At 52.3% G+C, this 17,926-nt stretch overlaps 1 protein-coding gene across 1 annotated transcript in view; it reads left to right on the top strand.

Annotated features, from left to right (window-relative positions):
- The first annotated feature begins 8,539 nt into the window (after positions 1-8,539).
- Positions 8,540-17,926, top strand: part of SULT4A1 (sulfotransferase family 4A member 1) — a 37,145-nt gene continuing 27,758 nt past the window's right edge. Inside the window, exon 1 of the mRNA XM_040637677.1 lies at positions 8,540-8,708. Within this exon, the coding sequence (XP_040493611.1) occupies positions 8,540-8,708 (169 nt within the window). The remainder of the gene's footprint in view (positions 8,709-17,926) is intronic.

The raw sequence follows: 17,926 nt of genomic DNA, 5'->3' as shown, positions 1-17,926 counted from the left end.
GGGGCACAAAGCAGGGCCAGCCCAGTGACTGGCCTCCCCTGGTCCTTGTCTTGGCCCTCATCCTGTGCCCAGATCTGCCCCTGGTCCTCGAGTCCTGACTCATCTTCCGGAGCTCAGAGCCCAGTGTGGAACTGTCTGCTGAGTGGAGGACTGAGGGAACAGCTCTTTTTCCCCTCAGACTCTTGTCTCTGACTGTGTGGGTGGGTGGTCCCCAGGAGCCAGAAGAGGCCCCACCAGCCCCTCTGGAGCCCCTGTTCCTCGGAGCCAGCTCCCTGGGGCCCAAGGACTTCTCTTTTGGGAGAGGCTCAGCCTGTTGGTATGTCCCTGGTCGCTGTGTCCAGGTCACCCTGTCATCAGAGGGAAAAAGGAAGGTAGGAGCTGAGACACACATCTTGGTTCTTGAATTTCCATGTTGGGGGGACTCGGGGGGCAGCATCTGCTGAGAAGCAGGGTTTGTGTGCTTTTACCAAGGTGTTTGCAGAACACTTTACAGAAGATAGAGAAAGTGTCAGTGATTGGGAGGCAAATGGAAATGACGGGTTGGGGTGTGCCTCCCCCAGATCCTTTCTCTGACTTCCTTTGTCACTGCACTCACCCCAGGGTGACCCCCATGGTCTGCCTCCTTCCAGCAACCTTGATCTCTGACTGCCTACTGGGTCCATCCAATGGGGGGATCCCCCAGCAGGAGATGGGAGGGTGGGAGGAGAGAAGGGATCAAAATCTTCTCAGAATCCCGCCCATGTCCTGTTGGGGTGCCCAAGGGCCCCTGGTTGCCAGCACCATGGCACCACCCCCTTATTCCTTAGGAAGGCTTATGGTGTAGTGGTGCCTGCACACACCCCGCTCCCAGCCCCCTTTCTTTCTCGGGCAGAGAGAGGAGACTGGGACACCAGCCGTCCTCTAGCCTCTCCTGGGAACCGATCCCCTTCCTGTCCTCAGAGCAGAACTCACACTGTCTTGGGTTCTGCTCTGAGGCCGGGCCCTTAGGAGACACTCAGCCCGAGCAGGGATGGGGAGGGTGGGGAAATGGAGGCATGCACAAGAGAAAAAGGGAGCAAAGGAATAAATCTGAACAAAAGAGATAATGAGTCATTCATTCATTCATTCATTCATTCATTCATTCGATTTTTGCTTAATGGGTTTGGCTCTGGGTCATAGCAGTGATAAGAACTTACATTCTGGTGCAGTTGGTGGAGAATAAAATACTAGCCAGACTGGAAACAAAATAAGATCATCAAGAAGACAGCACGTACCATGAGGAGCAAGAGAAGGATGATGACAGCGATGGCGGTTGGAGGTGCGCATTGGATCGTGGTCCAGGAAGGTCTCTCAAGAAGACGACGTTGAGTGAGGCCTCAAATGAGAGGCAAAGAGCTGGGGAAAGAGCTTTGCAAGCAGAGGGAACAGCATGTGCTCAGAGGCCTGAGATGGGGATGCAGTCGATGTGTTTAAGAAACAGAAAGTAGCCAGTGTGGCCGGAGCCTTGTGAGCAATGGGGCAGACGGAGGGTAGGCAGAGGCTGGGTCCCAGAGGCCACTGTCATGGTGATCAGGACATTGGATTTGGGCAGTCATTGGAGGGTTGGGAGCAGGGAAGCAAAAAGGCGAGTGCAGAGTGAGTGAGTGGAGCTTAGGAGGGCCTGGGGTGAAAGGGACGTTGAAAGGGAGAGAAGAGGCAGAGAGACTGAAGACTTGCAGTAGGGTCCACCTCCCCACTCATCTCCAGGATCTAGGATGCACTGGGGCTGAGTTGGCTTCTGTCCCCTCTTGCTGTCACCTGGATGGGGGCAGGCACAGATATTGTCCCCTGCAGCAGGAAGGGGGCGGCCCTACCTTGAGTCAGGTGATCTCCAAGCCCCAAGGATTCTCTCTTCTCAGAGCCGGGATGCCCTATCCCTGTTCCCAGGTGCTGGGTTTGGGATTTCCCCTGCCTGTGAAGAGGGGAGGACCACCTGAGTCTCCAGGTTGAGGATCTAGAGGCTCGGGAGGCCTCTGAGAATATTCTTGCTCCCCTGTCCTTTGTCTCCTATCAAGGACATGGGCCTCTATTCCCAGGGGCAAACAGATGTCCCTTTATCACCCCCTCTCTCATAGGTTCTTTGGGGCTTGCCCTAGGGCCATCTTTGCCCCCATTGCTTTGTTTTGTGCCTTAGATGGAGAAAGATCCTCATCCACTCCCACGTTCCTCTTCGTCATCCTCCTTCCCCGAGCAGCATGTTGCTAGATGTTTCTAGCTTACTTGGTTGAATATCTCAATTGCTGATAATATTCTGCTCTGAACACTTCTTTTTGGTTTTTATTATTTGTGGCTCATGCATCAGGGTCACCTCTTCACAACTTGTGGTTGCAGAGATTATTCACAAGTATCGCTCACAGTGCTTTACAGTTTATAAGTACTTCCCTGCTTTGTCTCCTATTGAACTCTTAGATATTTTCTCACGTGGCTTTAAAATCTCACTGCATGTGCCTTTCTCCATTGATCCCAGCTCTTCACTCTGGGGCCATGCACCCTGCCTGCTCCCTCTGCCTGGCAGGTATAGAAAGGTGGTGAGCTGGCCTGAGGCAGCTCTTCTCCACAGCGAGAAAAGCGCGTGCCATAGAACTACTTCTATGGGACATCCCCAACTCAGACTTGCTGCTCAGTAAACTGCAACCCTTACCCCTAGGTTGTTCAAATCCCTCTAGGAGTATGAAGTCCAATGCTGCCCCTGATACGATATGACCAGTACTGGACCTAAATTGCCTTTCACCTCCCACCTCCTGGTCACCGCCTCTATTAATGTAGCCTCACAATGAATGGGCTTTGCCTGGGTAACGCCTGTGGATTTCACCAGCAGTGCTGTGTTCTTCCTTAAGCCTGGAGGTGGTTCATCTGACAAACAGATGGCTGATCCAGGTCAGAGTTTGTGGCTTGTTACCCTATATAGCCTCCCGGCACAGAGCCCTGAGGCAGTATGGAAGAGAGCAGGGATCTAGGGCTCTGAATTGAGGTCGACCTGGGTCTGAGTTCCATCACTGTAACCGAGCATTAATGCAACCTAGGGAAATTCCGTCACCTCTCAGAGCCTCAGGTTTGCCCCTGCATAAGATAGTGATAACAGCACATACCTCATGAAATATTTACTTGAGAAAAGTAAATGCTTCTTATAGATTATATCATATGGTAGAAAAGAGGAAGTAGGAAGTGAAATGCACTAGCTTCATGTCTGCTGTGTGTTAGGCACCAGAGTAGGAGGACTACTGGGCCTCCTCTGAGCCTTACACCACCCCTGGGTGGGGGACAGTCCAGAGAAAGCTCAGGGGGAGCTGTGATGGGGCCCGGACCTGTGTGATATCAGAGCCCTCTCTGGACCCATGCCATGGTCTCCCATCAGCAGATCTAAAGTCATGGGTCCACCACCCTCCCCTTTCTCCCAGTGTTCCAGCCAAGGACCTCTTTGGGCCTTGGAGCCCTGGCACAGCCATGGCTCCCACTCTCAATCTTCCTTCTCAGGCTGACTGCGAACTCCTGCCCCAGCCTGGTTTTCTGAGCGCCAATTGTCTGCAGGGTATATCCTGATGCCTAGAGCAGATCCCTGCCCCAAGGAGTTCACACGCCTCTGTTGCTATTTCTGTGGAAATAATAGGGAATCTAACCCTTACAAGTGTACTCACTTTACACTTTACAAAGCTCATCATTTCAATTCTCACAGCAACCCTGGGAGTTTGGTAATATACTCCGCATTTTATGGATGAGGAAACGGAGGTGGAGAGAGGTTATGCTGATTGGTAAGTGGTAGGGCTGGAAATGCCCAAGTCTGTGCTCCAGAAAGCAGAGAGATCCCTAGACCATTACAGCTTCATTGTGCAGCTGCTCTATGATGCCAGGCAAGTTCTGTCCTTGATCAATTCCTCATTTCCTGTCTTTAAAATCAGGGGTTGGACCAGCTGATTTCTAAGGGGCCTCCAGCTCTGCTCCAAGCCTATAACATAGACAATTAATACCACTGTATTAGAAATGATTCCAGGAGGGGATTTCCCACAATGGAATGGGTTTCTGAACTAGGTCTTCCTTGGAAGCCTAGAAGTTGGGTTGGCAGAAAGTTATTCCAGGAGGGGATACTGTAGGTGCAAAGGCAGGTTGGAGGTGGCCCATGGTAAGTTAAACCCACAAGGAATCTAAGCTTCAGAGAGGTGAAGTGCCATGTCCCGGGTCCCACAGCCAGTCAGTGATGGGGTTAGCATTCAAACCCAGGTCAGGTTCCATTCTGTCTGAACACTAGATTGCTCGGTTAAGGAGCCTTCTGCAGGGATTCTGATGTAATTGATATTGATCTAGACATCTGTCTGGGCAGGAGTGTGGCTGGAGCCTGTAGTTCCTGGGCACTGGTGTCCTCAGGGGCCACTATGTGAACGTGATTACCTATCTAAGCTAGCAATCTGTGCCTCAGACTTGCTTAATGTCATCTGTGCCAAGCAGGCTGGTATGTGCTAATCTGTGGCTGGGGTCACATGATGCTAGTGGGATGACCTCTACCCCAGCACTAAATCCTGGTTACACTAGGCATCCACAGGAAGATACCTCCACCTCTCTGAACTTTGAATCCCACCCCTAAATCTGATCTTGTAAACTAACCAAGTATTTGTTGATGTTAAGGAATATTCATTACTTTTTAGCTGTGTTAATATATTGGGAACGTGTGTTTTGAAGAGTTTTTATCTTTTAGAGATCTATAGTGAAATACTTTTGAATGAAATAATACGTGAGATTTGCTTCAAAATAATCTGGGTGGGGAGGAGTGACAGAGTTGATGTAACGTGGATTGATAACAGTTGACACTAAGTGATGAGTTCACAGAAGTTCACTTAACTATTTTCTCTAATTTTGTATATGTTTGACATTTCCATCATAAAGGAGTACTTAACCTTAAAAATTGGATAACACATGCAAATGGAAAATATGCATCAAAACAGAACATGAAACAAGTAAAACCTGGGCATGGCAAGTCGTGGCTATTTGAATCCCAGATCCCAGACCAGGAGGGCAGTGGGATTGGTGAACGGGGTGTGTTCAGCACCGTGGACAGCAACCCGTGGCGGCTTCCCTCAGCCTCAGAAGCTTTAGGGATCTGGGCAGAGAACTTCTGCATCCACCTTTGTTAGGAGGGGTCTGTTTAGGACAGACGGCTATCCACCTCTTACACACCTCCACAGATGGGGCCTTCACTACCCATGGGGTAGACCAGGCCTTGGTGGACGGTTTGGGCTCCCAAGAAATTTCTGTTTTCTGCTCCTTAAGGATACCTTTGTCAAAAATCAATTGATCATCTATATGTGTGTCTATTTCTGGGCTTTCTATCCTGTTCCATTTATCTGTATGTCTGTGCTTATGCCAATCCCATGCTGTTTTGATTTATAGCCTTAAGGTAAATAGCTTTGTAGTAAGTCCTGAAATCAGGTGATATGAGCCTTCCAACTTCACTATTCATTTTCAAAATTGTTTTAAGTATTCTCAGTTCTTTGTTTTCCCATATAGATTTTAGAACCAACTTGTTAATTTCTGCAAGAGAGCCCATTGGAATTTTGCCTGGGACTGTACAGACTCTATAGATAAATCTGAGGAGAATGGACGTCTTAACAATGTCGAGACTCCCAATTCATGAACAGAGTATATGTCTCCATTTCTTTAGGTTCTCTAATTTCTCTCATCAATGTTTTGTAGCTTCTGTTATGCAAATTTTGCACATATTTTCTTAGATGTAGTCCTAAGCCATTTAATGTTTTCCGATGCTATTGCAAATGTTGTTTTTAAAATTTCAATTTCCAATTGTTTGTTGATATTGTTAGAAATAGAATTGATTTTTGATTTTTGACCTTGTATCCTGTGATCTCACGAAACTCATTTATAAATTCTAGTAGCTTTTTGGGTGGAATCCTCAGGATTTTCTATTTTAAAGGTTTTTCTCCAGATTTTTATTCTTAAAAAATCTGAACCTATAGAAAAGTTTTGATAAGTAATACAACCGAAGTAGTCAGAATAACACACAACCCCAACACCCACTTTGTCCACACCCTAATCCTCAGAACCTATGAATGTGTTATGTTACATGTGAAAAGGAATTAAGGTTGCAGATGGATTTACAGTTGCTAGTTGGCTGACCTTAATATAGATTATCCTGGATTGTTGGGTAGGTCCAATGTAATTACAAGGTTCCTTAAAAGTGGAATAGGCACGCAAAAGAAGAGTCAACGTCAAGGTAATATAATGTGAGCAAGACATTGCTGGCTTTGAAGATGGAGAAAGGGGCCACAAGCCAAGGAGTGCAGCGGCCTCTAGAGGCTAGAAAAGGCAAGACAATGAATCCATCCCTAGAGTCTCCAGAAAGAAGCGCCGCTTTGTGGACTCCTTGATTTTAGCATAGTGACACCCTCATTAGATGTTTGGTCTACAGAATTATAAGATAATAAATTTTGTCTTGAGTCACTGAGTTCGTGGTGATTTGTTACAGCAGTAATAGAAAACCAACAAAACAACAAACACGTACCATCGCCAACATACACACACACACACATAATGTGCGTGTGCACTTTTTTTATTGCTATGTAATAAGTATTTTCATTGTATGAATATATCACAATTTATTCAGTCTGCCATTGATAGACATTTGAGCTGTTTCCTATTTTTGTCTAATATGTACAAAGTTTTCCGAATTTGGCCTTTCAGGCTAGCCCCTGTGTCCTTTTGACCTATCCCATCATTTTTTTTTTTAAGATTTCATTTATTTATTTAACACAGAGAGAGACAGCCAGCGAGAGAGGGCACACAAGCAGGGGGAGTGGGAGAGGAAGAAGTAGACTCCCAGTGGAGCAGGGAGGACGATGGGGGCGTTGATCCCAGGACCCTGGGATCGTGCCCTGAGCTGAAGGCAGACGCTTAATGACTGAGCCACACAGGCGCCCCATCCCATCATTTTTTAACACTTTATTTTTTGCCCAAAAAGATGTTTTAGACTCATTTGGTACCTTTTTTTTTCTTTGCCCAGCCCTGGAATTGGTCCTTTTCCCCCCTCCCCAAGAGAGTCTGTTCCTTTTGGCGAGGAAGTATTTAGGAACCAAGATCTGGCCAGTGGGTGTGCCTAGTTATTACTGGAATACCAGTACCTAAAGGCCTTTTCAGCAAAGATAAATAAGTATTTTTAAAAATAGTAAGGTCATGTCAATACCTCAGATTCCAATCCAAAACCATCTCCCTTGCTTTCTCCCATAACGAGAGCCCTCATCTGAAACATTAGGACATTAATTCTTTCATTTGCTCATTTCCTCCAGCCTTTGGCTAGCTGTCTATGTCATTATCTAATCATTAATGTCTGGGGTGCTTGGGTTGTCCTCTTTCATTTTGGTAAAGACACCCACAAGCCTCCAGAGCCAAGTTTGATTGCTCTTTCCTTCCTCTGTCCACCAGGTACACATGGCCCATGCCTCCTAGCTCACGTGTGTGTGTCTCTATGCAAGTGCACCATTCCAGAGCAAAAGAGAGAGGGAGTAGGTCCTGTCCTCCTGCTTTACTCAGGATTCTTGCTGGTGTAGTAATCTCTGTCCATCCTCCCAGCTATAGAACCTAGGTGTAGACATTATCATTCCCTTTCCACGGTCAAGGACATCTAGACTGAGAGAATTAGACCAGGACCCCACTGTTTTCATCTTCGTGTTCCCCCAGTACCGGGCATGTGGTAGGTGCTTAGTACACGTTTGTTGAGCTAATGACTGGATGAGGGGTTATGCTAAAACCTCTTTAGAATTTGGTTGTTCTAAATTGTAGTATGGAGAAGAAGTACTTCATTAAATGCAGATTTGGGGGCTCTATCCCGAGAGAGTGTGTCTCTTGAGGTCTGGGGTTGGCCCTGGAATCTGTAATTAACACGCTCCCCTTCGGCCCGCAGGATCTCAAGAAGCGTACTATTCACAGCGCCCATCACCACCTGGGAGGATCTTGGTTATTAACAAATGTAAGCTCCAGGAGAGCCGGGCTTTTGCCTGATGTATCTCAGGAACCTGCACCAGTGCCTGGTACGGGTCAGATGGTCCCTAAATATGTGTTAAATGAATCTTTAAGGTCACATCTCACGGAAGCGTTTATGAGTCTGTGTTGAGCACTTGCTGAATGACGGAATCCGCGGGTTGATGAATGAACGCGCGGTGGCGGGGAATCTGGACTGCGGGCGGGAAGGAGGAGGTGGGCAGGGGTCTGGTCCATCGCAGGGTGGGTAACTGCGACTCCGTGCGGCGCAGGCCCCGCCCGGAGGCCCCGCGATGTCACGTCTGCGGAGGGCAGCCGGCGCGCGGCGGGCGGGGCCATGACGTCATACCGCGGGCTGGGTCGGGCGGGGCGGGGCGCGGGCCGGGCGGCGCCGTGACGTCACGCCTGCGGAGCGCCGCGCGGCGGCTGGGGCGGCGGGCTCGGGCGCGGCGCGTGCGGGAGTGCGGCGCGGGCGGGGCGGGCCGGAGCGGGCGGCGCGGCTCCGGGGCCGGGCGGCGGCGGCGGCGGCGGCGGCGGCGGCGGCATGGCGGAGAGCGAGGCCGAGACCCCCAGCACCCCGGGCGAGTTCGAGAGCAAGTACTTCGAGTTCCACGGCGTGCGGCTGCCGCCCTTCTGTCGCGGGAAGATGGAGGAGATCGCCAACTTCCCGGTGCGGCCCAGCGACGTGTGGATCGTCACCTATCCCAAGTCCGGTGAGCCCCGCGCAGACCCCGCCCGCCCGGCTCTGCGGCGCGCCCGCGCAGGGTCTTCCCGCGGGGGCGGGGAGGGCGGGGGGCTGGAACCCCACCGGGCGGGGTGGGGGTCGGCCGCATTTGGGGAAACCAAGGCCGGAGACCTTCCGAGGTGGGCCCGGCTGTCCACGGCTGGACGGCGTCCCCTGGGGATGGAGCCTGTTTGGCCCGAGCTGTCAGGAGGACAGGCCCAGGGCCCCCACCCGTCCCTGCATCCCCTCCCGTTACCCAGCTGGCTGTGTGACCTTGGACAGTCACTTAACCTCTCTGTTTCTGGGCCCGGTTCAGCCTTTGATGAGTGCAAAGTCCTGGTGATCATTTGGGAAGGGGGTTAAAACGGGCGTCAGGGCGTCCCTCATTTTCTGCGTGGGCACCGGGTGGGGGATGGGACCAGCCATGCTCGGAGTGCATGCCCGGTGTTCCCTTGTTTCAGGGCCCTCTCCATCACTCAGGTATCGTCAGGCAAGACCCAGGGCATTCATATTCCCCAGGATTAACTGACCTCATATTCATGATAATCCTGTAAGGTAGAGATGGCCGTTTTCACTTCACAGTCTAGACAGTGAGGCTCAGAGAGGGGCAGTGGCTTGTCCAAGGTCACACAGCTGAAAACTGGCAGAGCTGGGACTTAAAGCCGGGCTGGTTTGCCCAGGACTTGATGTACGAGATCATCTGGTGTCTCTTCTGAGATTTGTGGGGAAAAGAGGCCACTTTCCTGTTCTTGGAACACACCGAGGCTTTCCCTTGTTGCCACTGTGTTAGAGAAGGAGGGAGACACCTGAATCCAGACTGGGCAGTGTCTGTAGCTGGTCTAGAAGATGGCCAGCCTGGAGGTCATGTTGGATCAGCAGCGGTGCAGCTTGCTGGAAGAGCTGTATGCCAGGTGCTCATAGCTGTTGCAGGGTCACAGACGCCTGAGGGGTAGGCCCGATCCTCTGAGGAAGGTTGGGAATGGGGCCTCAGTGATGGGGTGGGGAATCGTGTGTTCGTGGGGGGGGGAGTGAGCTTGAAGAAGTCTGGAGGTGCTTCCAGGCTGTCCTTGGGAAGGGGGAGAGGGAGGAGATGCATACACAGCGCTTGCCATGGCCAGGGGCTTTCCTTCTGCAGCAGCCCCACAGCCCCATGGGTATGGGGGACTCAGCATTTTTCAGACTTCAGGGCCGTGGAGCTCATACAGCTGAAAGACATCCCCCCCACCCCGGGTGTGGGGCTGTACTTTGGACGCCCACATTAAGAGTGAGAGCAATTAAGACTAAAAATCATCTCATGTCAGTTTAGGACGGGGTTTGCCTCCAAATGAATTGTGAAAAACTTGGTTTGGGGAGAGCTTTAGGATTTTTGAATTGCAGATGAGGGATGGTGGTTTGTGTACCTTCCTCCATTTTATGAAGTTCAGAAGCTGTTGGGGGAGGAGGCGCCAGCCAGGAGGCTCACTTGGAAAGCTGTACCCTTGGGCTTGTGGGGATGCTTTAGAGGGACCCTGCACTGGGGGCCTGGTGGGGTTCTGTAGGGACCTTACTGGGCACCTTGGTGGGGAATGAAGTGTTAGCTGAAGGAAGTTTTCTAGATGACCCAAACTCAAATCTTGTTTGTAATTTGCATCTTTCAGAGACAGATGAAAGCACACCCTAAACTTTTAATGAGAAGAATAAACAGGGCTCTTTCCCTCGGTGACAGAAAGCCCAGTGGTGGCCTTGAGACCCTTGTGCCTTGCATGAGATCCCTACACACAGAGCCCTAGAGAGCCACATTTTTAAAACTTAAAAAAAATTTCCAGCAGCGCTTATGGCCTTTCCAGGCTCTGACCGGTGCCTTGGAAGGCTTTCGTTCTCCCCACCCCACTGTTCGTGAACTTTGTTACATGAAATGATCAAGGGGGTAGAAACCTGGTCCCCAAAGTCTGCCATAAAGATTTTTCCCTCAACCAGAGAAAAGAGCCCTGGAAGTCATTGCCAGTGGCCTCTGGCAGCAGGAAGAGCTGGTTCCAGCAAGCCATTGCCCTTGGGCGAGGCTGAGCCTTGGTTTCCTCTGCCACGGAATTTGCAGCTTAAATTGTGCAGTTGCTGAGGTGGCCCGAGCCCTTGGGTTGTGAGGGCTCTTTTCTTGAGCACAGGCCAGTTGTGGCTTGGGATGGACCCGGAATGCTTTAGGGATAGGTGAGCAGCCGCTTATGGAGTCCCATAGGCCAAGTACCCTGCCACCCCTTGGAGCTGTGGTTTCCTCGGGGGCAGGGGAGACCACCTTACCTCCTCGCTGGGCAGCTGTGAGGAGAGCGGCATGATGCATGAGCGCCCCTGCCCGTGCCACATGCACGGTAAGCGCAAGAACGGTCCTGCTGTTCGCGCTGGCCCTCACTCCCCGGCGCCTGTTGTGCCCAGATGCTTTTCTAGGTGCTGGGGCTGCCGAGGGGAGTCCCGTCTGCTGCCTGCCCTCAGTGAGCTCACCGTCTGCTGGGGGGTTGGGGCCGGGATTGGGACAAGTAGGCAGGACTAGCAGAGGCCCCAGAGGGAAGCCGCAGGGCCCCTCTGGTTTCTGGTGCCCAAGTCCGGGCGATCAGAATGCCCTTGCAAGTGGCAGAGCTGGAAGGGCTTACAGAGCCCCATGTCCTCTCCCCCCACCCCACTGATGGGGAGCAGGGGTTCACAGGGCCGGGGCATTTCTGGTGGTGATTAGATCCTGTTTTTTCCCTCAACGTTCCCCTGTGCTCTAGAAGCGTTTCTGTGTTTCTGACATCTCAGCTCAGGTGACAGGTGAGGACTGCACTGCCCACTCCAGTAGCCTCTGGCCACATGTGGCTTTTTAAATTCGGTGAGTCGAGATGAAATACAAGTAGAAATTCAGTTCCTCGGCAGCACTCGCCAGGGCTCGGGTGCTCAGGAGCCACATGCAGCTCGTGGCTGTCATGTTGGACTGCAGGGATGTCGGAAACTTCCATCATGGCCGGAAGTTCCGTGGGATGGCACCCGTTCAGACTGTGATCCAGATACTGGGATCTCCCCACTGTGCCTTCTGGGGAGGACTGTTCTCTTTATCTCCGTCCTGGTTTATCATCATTCATTCTTACAGCCTCTTTGATCCCAAGGTGGTTGTAGTGTTAAATCGGCCCGTCTGTGGAAGCATCTCACGACTATGCCAGGTGATGGTGAGCACCGCTGTTGGTTTTGCCAACAGGTTCCTGGTCCCCAGAGTCATGGAGCATCAGTTTTGGGATATGTTCCCTGTCTGGGCCAGAGCGCCCGCCTCTTGGTCTTAATTTCCTTTTGGTTCCAACCTGCCCTTCAGGGCATCCACATTCTCCTGTCACCGATCAGGAGAGAAGTGAATCACTGCTGAGGGGTGAGAGCACCTGAGTCCCGGTTCTGGCCCTGTCCCCGTGTGACCTCGGTTTGCCCATGAAAAATAAGGGGATTGGACCTGATGGATTCATTTGAGTCTCAAATTTTAAGACAGCTTGGGGTGGGGAGGCTGGGGGGAGACCCTCATCCGGGCGAGGCGGATGACCTCTTTGTATGCACATGTCATCGTGCCTAGGAGAGGTGGGGCGGGGAGTGTTGTGAATGTGGGGCCATTCTCCTCGAGGAGCTGGTGGTGACATTAGGAAGCCAGGCTCCCGATGCTGAAAGCTAACTGACAGGGTCAGGTGAGGAGCCCAGGAAGGAGGATCACTGGAGGACTGCGTGGAGGAGGTGGCCTGGAGCCTTGATGTGAGGCAGGGTGGCATGACCGATTTCATCTCCAATCCCAGTGTCTACCTCTTCTGAGCCTCAGAACGACCCTGTGTTCTTGTGATTGTTTCCTTTTTGTGGATCGGTACAGGTCCCATGAGGGGTGGGGGAGGAAGTGGTGGCACCAGCCTCCAAGTGTGCAGTGTTCACTTGTAGATGGTGAAGAGGAACAAGCCCCAGAAGAGTGGGAGGACAGATGGGGGGATGGGCACCCGCATTTGCCCAGCACCTGCTCCGGGCCAGGTGTGTCCCAGGTGTTCACAGACGGCATCTCATTTCATTTTCCCACCGCCCGGCTAGGAGGCCGTCGACGGCCTCAGTGCGTAGACCAGGAAGCGGGCTGGGAGATGTTGAGGGACCTGCCCCCCACCGAGAGCTCACCTTTGTTCTGCGACCAGTGTGCACGCCTCTGCCTCTCAGCGCCACCGCGCAGGGGGACTGGTGCTCTTGCACGCAGCAGTTGGTGGCCCGCGTCCCGGAAGAGAGGGCAGAGGTTCCAAGAGTGTAACGGGAAGGTCTTGTTCCAGAGTAGCTGTGCTGTTCCTCTTGCCTTTTCCCCCTTCCCTTTCTGTCCTCCTTCCCCTGCTTCTTCCCTTTGCTTCTATTCCTCTGTCTGCACATAATCAAGGGGTCTTGGGACCGGGGAGGAGAGGGGCACGTCCAGACTCCTGGGTTGGTGAGGGGGACCTCTCCTTACCACCGCGTGGGCTTGGAAGAGCAAAGCCTGAAGATCCGCCCCCAGGGTTCCAGAGAGAGAGAAAGGAGCAAGGGCCTCTGGGAAGAGTGTCTTTCTGACTCAAGTGGAATAGGAGGGGACGCCTAGTGCCCCCCCCTGAGCTCCAGGGCCTCGTCCCGATTCCCCATTCCTCCTCGACGGGGGCGGCTTCTCCTGCCTCTCCTCTGTTAACACACACTTTGTGATTGACATCTACTTATTTGTCCCCTCCCTGCCCCACTGAGGGGGAACCGGGGCTCACAGGGCCTGGGGATTTCTGGAGGTAAAAGCAGGAATTAGATCCTGTTTTTTTCCTTCAACGCTCCACTACTAAGAGTACTTTCGTGTTTCTGACATTTTTGCTGGGGTGACTTGTTAGGACCGTGTTGCCCGCTTCAGTAGCCTCTGGCCACATGCGGCTTTTGAAATTCGATGAGTCGAGATGATACACAAGTAGAAATTCAGTTCCTCGGCAGCACTCGCCAGGGCTCGGGTGCTCGGGAGCCACACGTGGCCCGTGGCTGTCATATTGGACTGCACCTGCTAAGCTCTCAGATGTGTCTGTCCCTCTCTGCCCCTGCTCCAGGCTTGGGATTCTTCCTCTCTCACCTAGAACATCGCATGGCCTCCCCTCTTAGTTTACCTCTTCCTCTGCAGCCAAAGGAACCTCTTAGAAGCAAATCTGACCTTGGTCGCTCCTTCATTGGATCTCTTCACTGACTCTTCTTTGCCTTCAGGCAACATTAAACTGCACAGCCTGTCCTTCTGGGACCTGGGACCTGTGACCTCACCTGTGCTTCCTCCTTACCTGCCAGCCACGTGGAAGTGACAGAACAGGCCCAGTTATTTCTTTCTTGCCTTGCTCCTGCTCTCTGTACTCTTCCCCTCGCCTTCCTTCTCCTCCTTCCGCTGCCCTCTGATGACCTGATGAGGACTTCTCATCTTCAGGATGCTACTCATCTGTTAGCGTGGGACCAACCATCCATCCTTCCTGGGGCCCCTCCTGGTATCGCTCAGCACCCTAGAGGTGTCACCCCATCGTCTTCTGGCTTACACATCATTTCTGATGAAAAGTTGGCTATAATTCTTTTTCCTTTGTGGAGTGGGTCCTTTTCCTTCCGAGTGCCTTCAGAATTTTCTCTTTGTCTTTGATTTTCAGCACTTTGAGTATGATGTGTCCAGGGATCTATTTTTTTGGGTGGGGGGTTGATACTTACCCTGCTTGGGGTTCTCTGAGCCTCTTGGATCTGTGGTTCCCTTTCATTATTTTTTAAAACATTTTTAAATTTAAATTCAATTAATTAACATATAATGTATTATTGGTTTTAGAGGTATAGACCTGTGATTCAGTCTTATATATAATACCCAGTGCTCATTACATCACGTGCCCTCCTTAATGTCCATCCCCCAGTTACCCCATCCCTCCACCCCCCTCCCCTCCAGCAGCCCTCAGTTTGTTTCCTCTGATGAAGACTCTCTTATGGTTTGTTTCCCTTTTTGGTTTCATCTTGTTTTATTTTTTCCTCTCTTCCCCTAGGATCCTCTGTTTTATTTCTTGAATGCCACATATCAGTGAGATCCTATGATAATTGCCTTTCGTTATTTTGTAATAATTCTCAGTTACTAACTTCTCAAATATTTCTTCTGTCCTGTTCCTTCTGTCTCCTTCTGAGATTCTAGTTAACATACGCGTGAGATCAGTATTGCCCTACAGCTCTTGGAAGTTCGGTCTTTCACTCTTTCTCTTTTCAGCTTGGGACATTTCTGTTGACCATTCTTCAGGTCAACTGACTTTTTCCTCCACTGTGTCAGATCTACAAAATCAGGTCTGCGAGCCGTTCAGAAGCATTCTACGTTCCGGTCTCTGTGTTTGCATTTTTCCTCTAGTATTTCCACTCCAGTTCCCATTTTCCTGCCAAAGTACCCTGTCTGTTCAAGCACATTGCCCACCTTTTCCATGAAGTCCTCTAACATATTAAACAGACTTATTTTAAATTTTCTTGAGTCTGATTCTATTGATCCATTTGTCTCTTGACCTAAGATAATTCCTTTTTCTGGCTTTTTTTTTTTTTTTTTTAACAAGTAGTACTTTTCGATTGAATGCTGGACATAGTGTCCTGACTCTGGAGACGAAGGTCAGTTATATTTATGCCTGGAAATGGGCCTGCCTTTTTCTGCCAAGCCATGAGCACTGGAGGGGAGTCAGTCTGGGATGAGATGGGCTGTATTTGGGTTCTGTGGTTGCTCTGGTCACTTGAATGACCACTCGGTTTAATTCCCATAGCATCACCTTGTGCTTAGCGTGGGGCTGAGTTTCCAGAGGGTCTTTCCTCGTTGTTCCTGACCCACACACCCTTGTCCCCACCCCAGGGGTAGACTGTCGTTACGTGTTGCTCTGATTTCCTGGCTTAGAGAGGAAGGGTTTTGAGGGGAGGTACTCTGTTGTCTGGTCCAGCCACAGCCTCAGGCCTTCAGGCTTAGGCAGGCTCTGAGCTCCCGGGTTTGGGGGGCTGTCTCCGTGGTCCTGCATCCCCCACCACCCCAGTGACAGCCAGCTCTGCCTTGATGGGGGATCTTGCTCAGGAAAGTTTTATGTCTCTTCCAGCATGTAGGGGTCTCTGATAGAGCCCAGGGATGGTTTTGCTCCCTGCTGAGGGCAGTCTTTTTCTTTCACCCATTCTAAAGCCATATTAGCTGTTCACCTGGGCTCTTGGGGCAACAGGGCTTGCTCTTCCTCCTCCAGTGTCGGGAAGCATTTTTCCCAGAGCGGGAGAAGGACCCTGGCAGGGTTTTCCCATTCCCTGCAGCCATAGCATGGAGGCGCTCTCTCCAGCCTGCCGCCCCTGTCTCTCTTGGGAGCACCTGCACAGGTCCGCAGACATGAGTCTGTTTGATGCCAGCCTCTCCTTGTGTCTGGCCCCGCAAGCCCACACTTAGTCTTTGCAGTGTGTACAAGTGTTCCCTGAATTCTTCTTTCCCGCCTGCATGGTGCCTTACTTCTCTTCCTGACTGTCTGGAGGGCCCGTCTTTCTGGGATTTCTGCCTCTTGGCCGCCCTGCAGCTTCACTTCTGTGATGGGCTTGGAGTCACGTGAGGATCTTGTTGACCTCTTTCCTTGTTAGCGTGGGAGCCACGCTCCTTCCAGCTCCCGGCACCCTGGGGGAAGCGGCACTGCTCCCTCTTTTTCTTGACAGTCAGATGAGGCAGTGGGCTTCCCTGCAGCTTCTGGAACGTCAGACAGTGACTGTATAACACGATGCTGTGCTGTTGGTAGGGAGCGAGGCCCCAGCACAGGCTTCTGGAGCACATTAAGGCAAGCAGAGGGGCGGTTGGGATGTGGAAACCTCCCCAAGGCATGCTTTCCAGAGTTACTGGAGTTTTCTGGAAGTTAAATAAGTAATTTCCAGGGGAGCCAGAAAGCCAGAGACCCCAGCATGGGCTTTGTGTGTGTTCTGTGGTGCACAGCCAGCTCTCGTGAGGCCTGGCTGAGCCTGGAATGAGCCAGGCCGTCCTGGGAAGCACCCCCCCCCCCCCCCCCCCGCAGGTGGCAGGGCAGTGGACTGGGTGATGGCTGTGTTTGTCTTTCTCAAGCCTCAGAGCAGACCAAGAGCTGTGAGCATTTCCCGTATCTGTGCTGGGTGCCTGCTTTGTAGCTTCACTGGAAGGGGGCCCATTTGCAGGTAAGGGACTGGTGCCCAAGGAGAAGCTGGCCCAGGTGCTGGCAGTGGGGCCCAGGTCTGCCGCCTCCTCCCAGTGGGCCCAGCTCTGGGGGTGCCGGCCCCCAGGGGCCTGTGTCGGGCAGGTATTTCCTCCACCACCACGGTCAGCCCCACGGTCAGCACTGTGATGCCTTTGGCAGCCGGGAGTCGTGGCGTTAATCCACGTGGTGGTCCTCCCCTTAGAGATGAGGAAACAGATCGAGAGGAGCTCATTCTGGCTCAGCGTCTGGGTGTCAGGAGGTGGCCAAGCCAGGGTCTCAGACACGGCCTCTATGAGCCAGGGCCCGCGTGGCCTTGCCTTTGGTTGGTTTGCGTCTCCCGTGTGCGGGGGTGAAGCCCGCCTGTGAGTGGGCATGCTTGGGTCTCGAGAGTCTGAAGCAAGGGCTGCAGTGGAGAAGTGAGGTGGGAGGTGGTCTCAGGAGGTGAGGGGAGAAGGTGGCTGGAGTGGTGCCCCTGTGGGTACTGGGGCTCTGCCTGCTGGGGCCTCCAGAGATGGCGTGGAAATGGCTCAGGGGGCTCCCTCGAGGGGCAGGAGGCCAGTGCTCCCCGGCCAGCTGCTGGCCCTTTGCGGCCTGTCCTGCAGGGACTGTGTGAGAAGCAGGCACAGCACCTGAAGTGGGAGGCTTCTCACGTGGGGGCTGTCCACCCGCGCTGCAGGTGACGTCGGGGGTGGCCGAGGTGGGCGGCTGGGCACTGAGCGGGTCTGCTCGAGGAGGGGCTCGAGTCTCAGTTTGGGGCGAGGCCCTCGCCGGTTCTGTGTCCTACTCTTTGAAGTGGGGGTGACGTGCTCTGTCTTGCAGGGCGGTTGGGAGGACTGAACGTTGTAATGTGCCTCCAGCACCGGGCGTGGGCCTTGTATTTTGTTAGCCCTTGTTTTCCTTGTTCCCTCTTTCATGTCTGCTGCACCTGGAACATTCTGTGTCTGTTGCCATGTGAGAGACCGCCTGGACTCCATGCCTTAAAACAAGACTGTTACTGTAGCCTAGTGTCTGCTGTCGCTGATCTCCGCCCCCCCCCCCC

The sequence above is a fragment of the Ursus maritimus genome, unplaced genomic scaffold (assembly GCF_017311325.1).
Source record: "Ursus maritimus isolate PB19 unplaced genomic scaffold, ASM1731132v1 scaffold_21, whole genome shotgun sequence".
Taxonomy (NCBI): domain Eukaryota; kingdom Metazoa; phylum Chordata; class Mammalia; order Carnivora; family Ursidae; genus Ursus; species Ursus maritimus.
Note: the sequence above shows the minus strand (reverse complement) of the source record. Positions and strands in the feature narration are given on the sequence as shown.